The following is a 16,393-nucleotide window of genomic DNA, read 5'->3' as shown; positions in this document are numbered from 1 at the left end:
TATTTAGGTATAACATCTTTGAGAAATCAGGTTATAAGAAGTCCCTCATTTCCAAGGTTCATCAATACTTTTTTCAGTTGAGCAACAAATTATTCTTCTATTCCATAATTTATTAAGAAATACAATATATAATCAACAATTATATAGGGTGTATATATTTAGAATACAAGGAAGGACACCTTTTGAAATCTAAAAATTTGGTTAATAGTAGGTTATTTTCAATAATTTATAATATTGAAAGACCAATTGGACATTCCTGAAGAACTAAGGCGTTTTTAGAATCTGAAAATTGTATCGATGAATTTTGCATACTCTTCTGTTGCATATTTCTTGAAGGTATAGGGACAAAAATGATTTTTATGGGTTCTGGTGAATGATCAAAGGGATACAGGTAACAATTTCATTAATACCAGTCGAGATGTAGTTATCATAGATAAGGGATGATATAGAAATTTCACTAGATAATTCTGATTTAGTGGAGGACAGCTGAATGATGGTTCGCTAAGTTATAGAGCAAGCTTGTAGCTCTGGGTTTTACTCAGAAGTAAATTGAACAGGGCAATATATATAGTAAATAAAATTTTGATAGATATTAGTTAAAAAAGATCAACAATTGAGCATTGTATCTACATAAAATAAAAAAATAACTTACTAACTGTTGCTGCATTGTACGTGGATTACTTTTTCGTTTTAACTAATGTTAATTCTGAATGAATATAATATCTGATAGAAAATTCAAATGATAATTTAATCATAAAGAATTTAGGGAAAGCTAAAAAATGTTTAGGGCTGAATATCACTCCTTTGAAAACTTAATTGAAATTTGATTCAACAAAAGAGAGTTGTAATGATGAACCATATAAGAAATTAATAGGTTTATTAACGTCTTTAGCAGTATTAACTAATCCTGATAAAGCATATTGTTAATCTCTTGAGTCAATTTAATAATTATCTCATTATTAAACACTGAAAAAGTGTAAAATTCATTTCAAGATGCAAGTAAAAAAAGATCATTGTTCAAGTTTTACTTCAGTCAGAAGATGTGTTGAGTATTTGAAATGACTGCCTCGGTACTAAAATTGTATCAGCCAATACTATTGACCCATGTTAGTGGGTTCGATATCTACAGTGACTTGAATTTTTTCAAATGTTAACTTTGGATATGAATCAATTAATAATTTAATTTTCACCAAAATTAAAAGCAATGAATAAATCAGTAGGATTTTCGAACTGGCCATAGAGCAACTATTCCTATAACGATTGAAAACTTTAGTGAAATAGGTATCTACATGTTTATACAAGTTTAATCATTCATTCATGAAATGGAAAGTTTTGATGAATAGTTACTTTTCAAAGTATTTTATACCTACATTGAATTGCTGGAAAATTGATACCAATTTCAAAAGTAACTGCCATGTTGAAATTCTTCATATACTGAATGATCCTTTGAATTTTATTTCTGTCGTAACATTTTGACTAGTATTTCAACTGATTTTTTATATGTATATCCTAGTATAGCTTTAATAAACAAACTAAAAAGAGACAGAATGAATAGACTTGCCTTTCAAATACCCATGGCTTATGTTACCTCATAAGAAATTTTAATATCTTGGTGGAACCTTTTTGAGAAATCAGGTAAAAAGTTTGAGTCTCTAATTTCCAAGGTTTAATACTACATGTTTCAGTTGAGCGGCAAATAATATAATAGATAATATATAGTTGAAATTATTCGTATGGAAGATTTCACAACGATTTGACTTATTCATTATAAATTCAACAGCACTGCACTCAAATTCCTCAAAAACGGATTGATCATTTATATTTTTGCACTCTTCTGTCGTAAAAGTGTATATTTTAGATATTCCAAAAACACATGGAAATTTTTAAATGTCATCTGACTAACTTGGCTCTTTTTCCAGTAATAAAGCCAATTGTGAATTATCTATAAGGAGTTTTTCTATCTGTTTAATACATGATCAGATGAAGCTTCTGTTCTCTTTTGTAGTTCCATCTTCTGTCGCAATAGATTCAAATTCTCACGAAAGAGAATGTAGTTTTATAGTTTGTGGAAAATAAACGAAAAATTCCTGAAATAAAGTAACATTCATATCCAATTGAATGATACAAACAATTAAAACAAACCTGAATTGAGGAAAATGCATTCGATGATATAAATGTTCATTTCCAAATTTTGACAAATATCTATCGAATTTTCGATTCGCCGAAGACTTTGCATTTTATCTGTCGGCATTTATTTAAATATTGAATAACAATTTTGGAAACTGCAAACTTTTTCAAGAACTTTCATATATCGAAATGGAATATTTATTAACATGACACTGACAGCCAAATTGTCCACAGATACCACAGAAATATGGGACCTGAAATGTCAAAATGATCCGAAACACCCCGTATACTCGAAAACCGCGGGGAGAATCGAAGGTTTGGGATTTTTCCCGGGATCTCCAGACGATTTTGAGGGGGGTCTTATTCTTGTCATTTTTGCTCTAGATGGTCCCGTTTGGGCTGTGATTTTACGTTTAGAGTTTGACGTATATGTGCAAGCGGTTTTATATATACTTAGATTCGATATACATATAATGTTACATAAAATTTGGACATGAAGTGTGGTAATATTGCCAATAGATTTGATAGAATAATCAGTGTAGTTTATGATCGAAATTTGTTTTTGAAAACAAAATGATGCACAGGGTGTTTTAAAACAAAGTAATCCTGCAATCTGATTGGAGTACTCCAGAGCACCCCAGATTCATTCATACCCACGAGTAGCCTCGATTCAAGGTCATAATAAGGGCTGCAGCGATTTCCTTTTTGAATATTGGGAGTGAAACATCTCTCAGTGTTCATATATAAAATTCTTATGGAAAGGAAATCCCATGCTAAATTGCACCAAAATCGAACTAGTAGGGGCTACTTATTCATTGTTTGCGCATGAGCAAGGCGCATAGCGAAATAACTGAAATTTTCATGGGATCTCCCACTGGCCAATCCAAATATCCATACCAAATTTCATTGAAATCCTAAGAATTGCATAAGTTAAGGTGTTTCAAAAAGTGTGGACACACAAACCAACGGACATACAGACGCGATATCAAAAATTGTATAGGATGGTCTGAAATGCATTTTGCATTCATCAAAACCTTTGGAAACAGTAAACGAATTTTGCCACCAAGGGCCTCCACAATTTTTGAACGACTCCTGGTCTCTTCATTGACAGCTTTTTGAAACAACAAGAAATTATTGAAATACAGCGTACAAAAAAACGATAATTTTTCAATAAAAGAATTTCACATCGAGGGCCTCCTCAAGTCTTCAACCACCCCTGATCCTTCAGCCTTTTGAAACTAGAAATTATTGAAACAAACCTCAGAAGAAGACACTAATTGTTCAATAAACGAATTCCGCCAGCAAGGGCCTTCACAATACTTAAGCCACCCCTGGTATGTTAACCGAGGGGCTTTCACAGGCCTATTTCAAAACGTATTTGTTTCATAACATTCTTTTTTGGTAATAAGAAAATCTATAATAAATGAATTTCGGCAACGAGGGCCTCCACAATTCTTGAACTTCCCCAGTCTCTTCATCGACAGCCTTTTGAAACAATAATAAATTATTGAAACAAAGCGCAGAAGCCACTCATTTTTCAATGAACAAATTCGTCACCGAGGGCCTTCACAATCCTAAAGCCACCTCTGGTATGTTAACCGAGGGCTTTGACAAGCCTATTTCAAAACATATTTGTTTCATAACATTATTTTTTTTGGTAAAAAGAAAATCAATTACAAAGGAATATCTCTACCGAGGGCCTCCACAATTCTCGAATTCTCCTGGGTTCTTCATCGACAGCCTTTTGGAATAATAAGAACTCGTTGAAACAAAACGCACAAGAAGCTACTAATTTTTCAATAAACGGATTTAGTCACCGGAGGCCTCCACAAATCTTAAGCCACCCCTGGAATGTTAACCGAGGGCTTTCACAGGCCTATTTCAAAACATATTGGTTTCATAACATTATTTTTTTTTTGGTAATGAGAAAATCTATAATGAACGAATTTAGCCAACGAGGGCCTCCACAATTCTTGAACTTCCCTAGTCTTTTCATCGAGAGCCTTTTGAAGCAATAATAAATTATTGAAACAAAGAGCAGAAGCCACTCATTTTTCAATAAACAAATTCCGTCACCGAGGGCCTTCACAATCCTAAAGCCACCCCTGGTATCTTAACCGAGGGCTTTGACAAGCCTATTTCAAAACATATTTGTTTCATAACATTATTTTTTTTGGTAAAAAGAAAATCAATTACAAAGGAATATCTCTACCGAGGGCCTCCACAATTCTCGAATTCTCCTGGGTTCTTCATCGACAGCCTTTTGGAATAATAAGAAATCGTTGAAACAAAACGCACAAGAAGCTACTAATTTTTCAATAAACGGATTTAGTCACCGGAGGCCTCCACAAATCTTAAGCCACCCCTGGAATGTTAACCGAGGGCTTTCACAGGCCTATTTCAAAACATATTGGTTTCATAACATTATTTTTTTTTTGGTAATGAGAAAATCTATAATGAACGAATTTAGCCAACGAGGGCCTCCACAATTCTTGAACTTCCCTAGTCTTTTCATCGACAGCCTTTTGAAGCAATAATAAATTATTGAAACAAAGAGCAGAAGCCACTCATTTTTCAATAAACAAATTCCGTCACCGAGGGCCTTCACAATCCTAAAGCCACCTTCTGGTATATTAACCAAGGGCTTTCACAGGCCTATTTCAAAACATATTTGTTTCATAACATTATTTTTTTGGTAACAAAAAAATCAATTACAAAGGAATATCTCCACCGAGGGCCTCCACAATTCTCGAATTTGGAACAATAAGAAATCATTGTAACAAAGCGCACAAGAAGCTACTAATTTTTCAATAAACGGATCTAATCACCGGAGGCCTCCACAAATCTTGAGCCCCCCCTGAAATGTTAACCGAGGGCTTTCACAGGCCTATTTCAAAACATATTGGTTTCATTACATTTTTTTTTTTTTGGTAATAAGAAAACCTATAATAAACGAATTTCGCCAACGAGGGCCTCCACAATTCTTGAACTTCCCTGGTCTTTTCAACGACAACCTTTTGAAACATCAAAAAAGTATTGAAACAAAGCGCAGAAGCCACTCATTTTTCAATAAACCAATTCCGTCACCGAGGGCCTTCACAATCCTAAAGCCACCCCTGGTATCTTAACCGAGGGCTTTCACAGGCCTAGTTCAAAACTTATTTGTTTCATATAATTCTTTTCGGTAACAATAAGTTGTCTCAATCTAACTCTACCAATAATGATGACAATAACTTACCCTTGATCCAGAGGTACGGGGCCGCCCATCTGCCTGGCCATAATGCCATGGCTCGGCTCCATAGGTCCGGACATCGGGTGGCCCGGTCCAGGCCCGAAAGGCGATCCCGGCGGCATTCCAAAGCCGGGCCCGAACTGTCCAGGCGACGAGAAGTGTGGGTTACCGCCGGGGCCCACGAAGGGAGGCCCCGAGGAGCCCGGTCTGCCGAACGGGGGCCCGCCGCCCGATGGCGATCCGAAAGGTCCGTGGCCGGGCCCGTTGTACGGCGGGCCCGAGCTATTGGGCGGAGGGGGGAAACCGGCACTACCGACACTTTGAGGTGGCCCGGGGCCCGGCGTCGAAGAGCCAGAGGGCGCTGGTGAGGCATTGTACTGCGGTGTTGTAGAGCCTGGTGGCGGTCCGCCCTGGTACGGTGGTGCCCCAGCTGGCGAGCCTGCCCCCGCTGGTGGGCCCTGGAACGGTGAGGGACCTTGGTAGCCGGCCGGCGGCCCGGAGAAGGAGTTATTCTGGTTTGGAGCGAAGTTCTGGGGCTCCGAGCCGGGCGGCGGTCCCTTCCAGCTTGTGGCGGGGTCCTCCAGGGTGACAGGCAGCGTGATGGAGGGGGTTACGCGACGGCTAAGGCCTGAAAACATTACAATAATAGTATATTTAGTATCAAGAACGGTAATGGCCAGTTGCACCGTTTGCCTAAACGATGATTAAAAATTTAAACGTTGACTACTTTCTGATTTCACTTGCACCATCCTTCAAATGACGTTTTATGTTGCATAATCACTGTTCACACTAAACAGGCAAATTTGGACGTTTATCTTCCGGATTAGTTTCAAACAGGGTTCTTGGCAAGTCAAAACCTCAAAACATATTTTACTTATAGACATAATCATGTTGGCCATAGCCAACATGATGACCAACGATCGTTAAACGGTCATGGTACCAGAAGAAGAAGACATAATCATATAAATTATTTCTCTATGGACATAACCTGATTGTGTGTTAAGTTTTGTTATAAAATTCAAAATTGAAATATGGATTCAGAATATTCAGATTCAGATCATGAATAATTATCCATAATAATTTATTTTGACTTTGGTACCACAAAATCACAGAACAATATACTAGAAAATTTAAATTCTTGATTTCTCTATGATTACCGTCTAAATTTGCAACGTTGCCAAACATATCTCCTGTTTAGCTAAACATCGGTGATTACCAAACGGTGCAATCGGTAGAAATTTTAACATCGGTTACTACTCAACATTGATTCTGGAAACAATGTTTATTTTTTGAACGGTGCAACTGGCCCTAAGCATGTTTTATCGATCGAAGGCAATGAGTAATTCACCTTAAAACACTAAAATCGAAGAATTGTTATGAAATATCGTTAAAACGTCACATTTCAAATTATCATAAGGAAAATTTGATAACTTAAGAGAGAATACCACCACGTGACTGCACAATTCACAACGAGATTATAGATTTTTCGTCTTACAACCACCGATACTTATGGAGTTTCCACATAATTTCTTAAACAATAATCTACATTGTTAAATGACAATACTTATGATAGGCTAATGGAAAAAAAATTTTGATAACTTTTCGTTTTTCGCAACAGAATTGATGTTCAATGCACAAAGCACTGATTTATTTTTAAAATATACGTGAAAAAAACACGTACAGAAAATCATCACAAAAGAGGTAAAACTATAATTTGGTGAAAAAAATAATCGACCGACGTACAGAGCTACCCTCTACTAATGTGCTTCGTAAAGAGAAAAAAGATAAAGTGAAGGTACAACATCGTACACCGTACAAAGTTTGGTCATCGCGGAAGAAACAGAGAGGAAATGAATGGGATAAGCGGAAATCCTCGTGGTGGTAATCCCTCCAAAAGGAGAATAATAAATTTGAGGTTCTAAAATTGAAATCATTTCATTTCCATTGCACAATATGGCAACATCGACTGAATATTATATGGATAATAATGGACATCAAATATCTTACATACTTTGATTAGGTAAACAAGGATAGCTATAATTTGATCAGATTATTTTAGGAGTCCACGATCAAGGCATTAAGACAGAAGAGCAGTCTTCATATCTGGCATAACATATTTTGCATGGAATTAGTTATACAAGCTATACTACTAGGGCTGTTGTCACTTTGTGCAGCCGTAACAAAGCGATATAATCTCTTCTAAAAACTGAATTCAAATATTTGAAAAAATTACGGATGAAAGCCATAATAATTGAATTTGAATGTGGAGCCAAATTGAGGAGGATTACCCATTGTCTAGATTACACCATAAAATGATCATTTTCTGTGATGGAAAATAAGTAACGTCAATGGCTTGGTTAACAAGCAAATCTCCAGCATTTTCTGTTCATAAAATGACTTCTGAGAAAAAATTTTTATCCAAATCATTATATCGTTTGAGGTGAATTGTGATTACAAACACGATTTCAGCAAGACGGCGATACTTTCCCTACCGCCCGCAAAACTTGAAAGGCCTTGTTATTCAGTACCTTTGGCTTTCAATGTGCAGGATTACTGGAAAGTTTAAGTTCATCTCATTGAACCCATGACCATTGAAGGTCAAAATTAGAGGCTACATCAATGAAAGAATGATTAAATAGTGGAAAAAATATGTGATCAAGTGGTTGGTCAATCAAAATCTCAAAACAGAAACACCCCATCATTTTAAGATTTTGAAATTTGGAAAACTGACATTTTCAATAATATTAAATAATTCCTATTAAAAATTTATTATTACATTCTACCGTCACTTTTTATCCTAATTGAAGGGTATATTAGTTGAATTTATTAACTCCACCATTTCGAAAACATGACATGAATTTTAATTTTTTTTAATGTATAATTTTTTTTTTAAGTAATTCATAATTCATTGAAATTTTTGATCTTGTACCCTTATTGAAGCACCTTTCAAAATTCAACTTAAAGGAGACCTATTTAGAGACCAACAAAACGTTTAAGCGATACTATTGACAATTTTTTTATTGGAAATTCCTTCAATAATATTTTCACAGCAAATTTCTGGATTAACGAAGCAACATAATACACTGAAAAAAAAATAAAATCTAAATTTCGAAAACTCTTTGTATGAACAAGAAAAATTTGACAAATAACAGCAAGATCATATATCCCACTCAAGTCGTTCCCTACTGAAGCTCTATCATCAAGAATTTTGAAATTATCCAAAACTGAACTTTACAAAGTGTTTTTTCATACTTGCTTCTCAAGTAATGAATCATATCAACAGGCATTAGATATTGCTAACTTGATATTGTCTTATGTTCTGTATGTTTTTTGACATACGATAACTTCATTGGATTTGATTTTTTACCTTGAGCATGCCTCTATTAATTTCTTTATTGAAGATGATGTTCCCAAATGGCTTATATTTCCATTCTTGAGCTTTCATTCATTCATATCATATCAGAACTAATTTTCGAGTATGTTGAGCCTCTACATATGTAGTGTTCGGTAGCTTCACCTGCTGCTTCACATATAATAAGTTCTCTTATTTTCTATATAGTAAATCTAACTGCACAGTCAACAATGAGAAAGTAACTAGAAATAGAACCAGAAATGTCAGTTCTCCACTGAAGAAAATTGAAATATTTTATCGAAACATAAAAAACTGGAATCACCCTATAGAACCTCAATATTTGATGGGTTGTTAATTAGATTTGCACAAAGCTGAAAATATATTAAACATTTAAACAACAATTTATAAAAATTGTAAAACATAATGACCCTAAAGTCTTTCAAATAAAAAAGGTCGAATCAGAGTATTCCGAGCCCTACAATAACCAGACAACCCTTAATAAACATATGAAAGCATTTCAAAAAACTAACCCATTAATTTACAAACAAATGTTGACTTTTTTTCGGATCTTCAAATTATGAATGAAAAAAATTTTCAATATGTATATTATAATATACATAAGTCCTAAAGAAAAAATTTACTAGTCGATGAGGAACTTTCATCAATGAATTGTAGATGCCAAAATATAAGTGATAAATAAAGTTAAAGGATATATTTGACATCATATAACAGAAGAAGCATATGCGGATAGAAGAGACCAATCGAAATAGTAACAAGAAGTGAAAACAACAAAGAACAATTACTGCACATTATCAAATCTATCGACAACCTGTATTTTAGTTACAAAGGAAAAAAATTTCTCTGTAGGAGTTTAAATGAAATAGCCCACAAAAACTTTTCAAAGTTAAATTCACAATTCCTTTTTTCAAATTACTTAAGAATAACCTGAAAAATAAGGATGATTATTTTCTACTCAATGATTTTGGTATAGATCCTCATTCTCTAGGAAACTAAGTTACTTAGAAAATAGCTTCAAAAATAACATCACATAACCCCTTCTTTAGGAATTTGGTAGATACTTTGCCAAGTATTTGATAAAAAATTTCTGAGAAATGTCTAGTAGTATTCTGTTGATCTATTTGAATAAAAAGAATCTAATAAGTTCATCAATTCCAATTATAAAATAAATGGAGTTCACCCTGAAAAGTAATTCATAAATATCTAAACTAAGCAATTCATATAGGTATAACAATTAAATGAGGTATCTTACAATGATATCTGAATTATCTTAGAAACACTAAATGTTCTGTTTTCTGTCTGCTACATTTAAACTCTTTTAGAACTCAAATAAATGCAAAAAGACTCACTATTATTAGTATATAAAAAGCAATATCAAGTGTGTTATTGCAGGTCTCTTATCAAGATTTGATAACAATAATATTTGTTTAAGAAATCTAAATAATCGATAGTATTATGAAAAAAATTGGATATATATCCTGAATTGTAAATTTAATGGATGTGAATATTCACCTGATGGAAATTCCAGAAACATATCAAAATTTCATTTCATAAGATACCACATCTATTATTTCTTCTTGATATTAATTTCAAGAAGCTATATTTGTTACACCCCCTGAAAAATTTCAATACTTGGATAGGTTATGTTTGACCACTACTCAAATTTACTTTGGCTTGTGTTCTAACCTAAACAAATTCAAAATCCACCGAAAAAATGTTGAATTACATTTTGTTTTTCTTTGGCCGGCACGACCTTGCCTCATACTTCAGAGCTCATTAGGAAAGCACACTATTAATCAAACACAAAACTCACATAGCTTCATTTTTGTATGAACATATTTTTTAATTAACTTAAACCGAAAACAAGGACTTCATAGTTACAAAAGTTCATAAGATTAGCACATGTTCTATCAACGCACTTGCCGCGATATTGACGAATTTGAAATTTAACCCGAAAAAGCTTTATGAAGCACCGAGAAACATAACTAGCGAACTGTTTTATGAATGGCGCATGTTAAGAATGCCGCCATATTAATTATTGACCAATGGTAGGAACCTGTTTTACCGACCCAAAGATCTAATACTCAAATATTATTTTTTCACAGAAATAACAAATCTCTATGATTTTTGATATATACTTTCAGACTGAATGATGTTCGTCTGCAAAAATATACAAATTTTTCAGACTGTTAAATGAAGCTAGCAAGTAAGATGATGAGAGATGACGTATTAGTTTTGTTAGGTTATGTATACAGAAGCTTTCGCTATTTTATATTTGTTTTGAATTATGTTTTCATTCATGTGGGTGGGTATTTTGAATTTATTTGAGTTTATATGAGCGGTTGTATGAGAAAATCGTTTGATGTTGGGAACGTTGCAAACCTTGGTCGGCTTTGCCGATAGCCTTTTCTGGTCTAGGTGCAATGGCAAAAGGCAGCAATATCACCGTCAACTAATTTTCCTGGGCGTTCCAGAGAAGGAATCCTTTGAAAAACTCCTTATCACTGTCATATTTTTCAGAGCTTAACGCGTGCTGCATATGCTGCCTGCGAGGCGTGCTTTAGAGCCGCCGACAGCGCTGTCGCGTATGTTTGACAGTAGCACATTCCACCGGTTTTCAAATTCGAAACACAGAACAGTACGGCACTTAAATCACTTCATAAACTTCTCAAACTAATTCCAAACTTGGCAGTCACAGAATTAATCCGATACATGTCATCGAGTCATTAGATATTAATTCCAAGCACACCCGAATACGTAGGTTTTTTTCGATTGCCAGTCTTCTATCGCGAACTCAGTCAACTATTGTTGACAGTGTCACCCTAAAAATCAATAAAGTTTTAGCACTCCACAGTCCTCAGCCCTTCCCCACCCTTTGTTCATTCAACTTCACTCTTATCATTACTACACAAAACAGGGCCGAAGTGAGATCGATTTCATCTGAATTATTTCAGGATCGAGCCGAACTTAATCGTTACGTGTAGTTACTTCGATGTGTGTAACGATACTCTCCTTACCAGGTGTTTCACAAGCGTCACAGTTTGATGTCACAGCCGATCTGTTTCACGTCTTCTACCACCACAAAAGTTATAATAAATAATAAGTCACTTGAGATCTCAGAATGGACGAGACAACCTTGCATCGACACGTCGGTTCGAAGTAAATAAAGGAGTGGAATAGCGTTTGCTTTTTTAAATTCAACCGGACTCTGGAGTTCGTGGTATCTCATGCGTTTGAAATGCTCATTTTCTCTCGGGGTACCGAGTTTAACTTCGGTTCATTTATTTTAAAACGCATTTTTACTGAACATGAACGATAAGTATATAATAAAAATGGCAAAGATAATATATAGCCTGGGAACAAGTAGACATAGGCCACCAATATAACTCTTCTTTGTATGTAAATCGACTTACGAATGAATCGAAAAATGATACTATTACAATTTTCGTGAATGACGATTATTATTAATTAATGAATTACAAATCTTTTAGTTCCTAATTCATAATATAAATTCAAAAAAATATATCTAGCTATATTCTTAAATCCATTTATTAAGATAAGTTTATTCAATATTCGTCTATCATAACTTTTGTGGAAAAAAATATTTGTAAACAATCGAAATGATTCTTCTACGAGTTTCTATATCAAGAGAATATGAAACCACAGTGAAAACATCATTTAAATAATCATGAATCACGTGAAATTCATATCTGATCAAATAAACATTTCTAGGTAAAAAATTTCAAAAAATGTTTTTAAAAATAAAGTCACACAACAGAAGTTATCGATGCTGTAAACAAGAGCAATATCAGTGATCTCTAAAAGACGTACTGAAAACAGAAAATTGATGTTATTGAATTCGGAGTTACCCACATTTATCTGTTCTTCAAAATTGATTTTAATTCCACTAGGATTTATTTGAAAGAATGATAAATGAATGTAGTTTTGAATTATACAGTTTCCTATCTATTTTATGTTTATTATAGAATTCTAAGGTAAACAGGAAGAATGCTTTTTCAATGAATACTGCGTTTCAGACATTCTTATCCAGATGGCGCTACCTCTGGTAATTCAATCTTCTGGCTTAGAAGGATACAGTTTGGTATTATATGAAAACATATACCTATAATTGAAGTTTATATAGTGATAACAAAAATACATACATCGTTTGTGACGTGTTTACCAAAAGGGTTTCAATTATTGTATATTCCTTAAATGAAAGAATTCTGTCCCAATTGGCTAACAGTGATCTGTAATGAATGACAACCAACTTCTAATATGACGTCAATATTTATTTATTTCCTCAGTAAACAACACATGAAAATCATAATTTTTAAAGTATACAGATATGAAAATAAAGTATCATATATTCTCCAAAATTTTATAATCAAAAAGTATTCGTGGCAATTAACCATTGGTGAGAGCCAAAACAGCTTTCTCAAGTTCAAAAAGATGAGAATCGTCTACATCAGGTGCTATAGTTCTCATAGATTTTGCTAGATTCAAAACATAATCAATATTTGCCCCACTAGGTCCATGACATTTCACTACCTGATTGGCTATATCTTTTATATCAGCATATCCAGCGAATTGTGGATTATCATGACTAGCCAGATATATAACTATTTCAAAAGGATGAGCTTTATCATCCATTGGATAAAATAAAATTGAAACCCTTTCATATCCACCCTTCTCCCTATAATCCAAATGATTAACAACGTGATCGATATCCTCTTTTTTTATTTCATATGCAACCCCAAAAACTTTAGACTCAGAATCACTAGGTATCAACGTCACCACTCTTCCTGGGTTATCTACTGTTCCCCGATGATCGGTGCTGTGTTGGTAAAATCGTCTTTTATAACCTTTAATGTAACCAATTTCTTTTTTCTGGAATGGAAAATCTACCTTCCATACTAAAGATCCATATCCGAACACCCACATAATGATGGCCTTATGAGAGAAATTTTTCTTTTCATTAGGATTCAATTATCTTGATTTGAAGAACCATAAACTACTGTCCATATCACAGAATACTAATAACGTCCGTATTCTATCCAGAACCACAGATACATATTGGTCTGTGTCAGGATTGCCAAGTTGCTTCATTTAAAATACCCCAAATGATGCCAAATATTACCCCAAAATCATAATTTTTTCGAAAAATACCCCAAATTTTAAAATGTTGATTTGTAACATTACGGGACGTAATTAATTTCCAATATTTATTAATGAAATTTTTTTTTATTTTTGAATTTAATATTTTGCGACTAATATTTGAAAGAATAAAAAATTTTTTTGAAGGTCTTAAAGCATAAATATATATTATATAATAAAATTAATGTTTAATTACTGTTGATATAAAGAAAATGTACATGAAAAATGACTATAAGACTCTGAAAGTAATGAAAATTATTGGTTAATATCTAAAAATATTAAATGACTAAAGAACTCTTTCTACAGTTTCATTTAAAAAATGGAGTAATAGAAGAGCTAAAGATACTTGTCCAAACCAAGGATCTTGTAGAGCATTTTTTTTTTTTTTTGAGAAATTTCATCTTAAAGTCTGTCCAGAAATCCGCCAAATATTATCCTAGAATATATTCAATTTATTGGCAATTAAGGACAGGCGCGGATCCAGCCCGACTTTTGGGTTTGCAACTTTTAGACATCTTCGTTTCAGAAATTGAGTTAAATTAAATTTTTGTTGATCTTATAATAATTTTAGCCTTAACTTGTCAAATTCTCTAGCATTTTTTCATCAGCCGAAATTGTTTCAAGCAGAAATCATTGAAATTAATAGTGACAACAATAAAAGATAATAATATACCTCAGGAATCTTGGGTTAAAATATATGTACAAGTCAAAGACTCACCCTGTATAATATTGCCAAAAATTTATCCGAATTTTTCAAGATGCTAATGTGAATTAACGAAATGCTCGGAGAAATTCTTTAATGGACTAGAGTTATCAAATGTTGTATTTGATAGAGATGCGATTTTATCCGAATCTTCTGACTTTTTTTTGTCGACGGATTTTCTAAGGAAATTAGCATTTCATATGTGGAAATTTAATAAACAAAATAAATTATTCAAAATATTTTTGACCCTTTTTTTTTATTAGTTTATAATAAAGCTTTTGAATATGTTAACTTTGCACGGATTAATGTTTTGATAAATTTAAAAACCTATATTTTTTAATAAAAACAGATCTGACAAACGAAATTTTGCGTATAAATGTATAATAGCTCTATAACTTATTATAATATCATAAGTTCGTGAGGAACTAAATTTCAACCTACCCCGACCTGTTATTACCGCAATATGTTGCTATATGCGATCAACATAAAAGTTTTTATTGAGTTATAACTTAATAAAAACTTACGCAACATATTGAGGTAATAACAGGTCGAGCTAGGTTGAAATTTAGTTTCTCTAATTCTGTGGTTATTCCGTTCATTCTTCCACATCTTGTAGAACAAAATCGTGCGAGAATATATCAGAAACGCACAGTTTTTATGGTAATATTTTATTATTTTATGTTGGTACTTCGAACTTTCCGCCACGGCTTTATCTGTCAATTGACCATATTCACCGTCGCCATATTGTTATGCGACAATACCAACTACCCAGTGTTCCCAACGAAGAAATATTGAGTTTACTAGAAAAATTTCACAATATAAAGTTTCTAAGTGAAGTTTATGTGTACCTTTTCTGGCTGCTACGCCAGATAGGCTTGTTTGGGACAATATTTTGCAAAAATTTAACCTTTTGGAAATAAAAAGATTAGTGAAAGGTAGTTTTCTGAACAAATTGACCATATTCACCGTCGCCATATTGTTATGCGACAATACCAACTACCCAGTGTTCCCAACGAAGAAATATTGAGTTTACTAGAAAAATTCCACAATATAAAGTTTATAAGTGAAGTTTATGTGTACCTTTTCTAGCTGCTACGCCAGATAGGCTTGTTTGGGACTACATTGTGCAAAAATTTCACCTTTTGGAAATAAAAAGATTAGAGAAAGGTGGTTTTCTGAACAAATTAATTGTGGCCGAGTGTATAAATGAATGCTTCGCTCCATTTTTGGAAATAGTCAGTGGAAGAATAGTCTTTATGGCTGATAGTATTTTTGATATTAGCGGTATTTTTGTAGTAAACTCAATATTTCTCCGTTGGGAACACTGGGTAGTCGGTATTGTCGCATAACAATATGGCGACGGTGAATATGGTCAAATTGACCATATTCACCGTCGTACGAGAATATATCAGAAACGCACAGTTTTCTTGGTTATATTTTATTATTCTATGTTGGTACTCCGAACTTTCCGCCACGGCTTTATCTGTCAATTGACCATATTCACCGTCGCCATATTGTTATGCGACAATATCAACTACCCAGTGTTCCCAACGAAGAAATATTGAGTTTACTAGAAAAATTCCACAATATAAAGTTTATAAGTGAAGTTTATGTGTACCTTTTCTGGCTGCTACGCCAGATAGGCTTGTTTGTGCAAAAATTTCACCTTTTGGAAATAAAAAGATTAGTGAAAGGTGGTTTTCTGAACAAATTAATTGTGGCCGAGTTTATAAATGAATGCTTCGCTCCATTTTTGGAAATAGCCAGTGGAAGAATAGTCTTTATGGCTGATAGTATTTTTGAT

At 33.6% G+C, this 16,393-nt stretch overlaps 2 protein-coding genes across 7 annotated transcripts in view; both read right to left on the bottom strand.

The window, feature by feature from the left end:
* The window catches only part of LOC123670958 (LIM domain-binding protein 2), a 71,666-nt gene extending 60,918 nt beyond the window's left edge, over positions 1 to 10,748 (bottom strand). For 3 of the 6 annotated variants that reach the window (XM_045604553.1, XM_045604555.1, XM_045604554.1), the window contains exons 1-2: positions 10,456 to 10,747; positions 5,366 to 5,987 (exon numbers count right to left, since the gene is read on the bottom strand). In XM_045604553.1, the coding sequence (XP_045460509.1) occupies positions 5,366 to 5,987; positions 10,456 to 10,492 (659 nt within the window). In that variant the 5' untranslated portion in view covers positions 10,493 to 10,747. Of the gene's footprint in view, positions 1 to 5,365; positions 5,988 to 10,241; positions 10,387 to 10,455 lie in introns of those variants that run through there. The other 3 variants (XM_045604556.1, XM_045604558.1, XM_045604557.1) reach the window with 3 other exon arrangements.
* Positions 10,749 to 13,000: 2,252 nt separating this feature from the next.
* LOC123670957 (putative glutathione-specific gamma-glutamylcyclotransferase 2) lies at positions 13,001 to 13,760 on the bottom strand. Its single transcript, XM_045604552.1, has one exon. It carries the CDS (start codon positions 13,671 to 13,673, stop codon positions 13,137 to 13,139), a length of 537 nt encoding a protein of 178 aa, XP_045460508.1. The 5' UTR covers positions 13,674 to 13,760; the 3' UTR covers positions 13,001 to 13,136.
* Between the last annotated feature and the right edge of the window lie 2,633 nt (positions 13,761 to 16,393).

Source organism: Harmonia axyridis, chromosome 1, assembly GCF_914767665.1.
Source record: "Harmonia axyridis chromosome 1, icHarAxyr1.1, whole genome shotgun sequence".
Lineage (NCBI taxonomy): Eukaryota > Metazoa > Arthropoda > Insecta > Coleoptera > Coccinellidae > Harmonia > Harmonia axyridis.
The sequence above is the reverse complement of the archived record's forward strand: the minus strand, read 5'-3'. Positions and strand labels throughout refer to the sequence as shown.

Coding starts and splice junctions, on each gene's coding strand:
- LOC123670957 (XM_045604552.1), bottom strand. CDS start 13,673: ATGTGGGTGTTCGGATATGGATCTTTAGTATGGAAGGTAGATTTTCCA.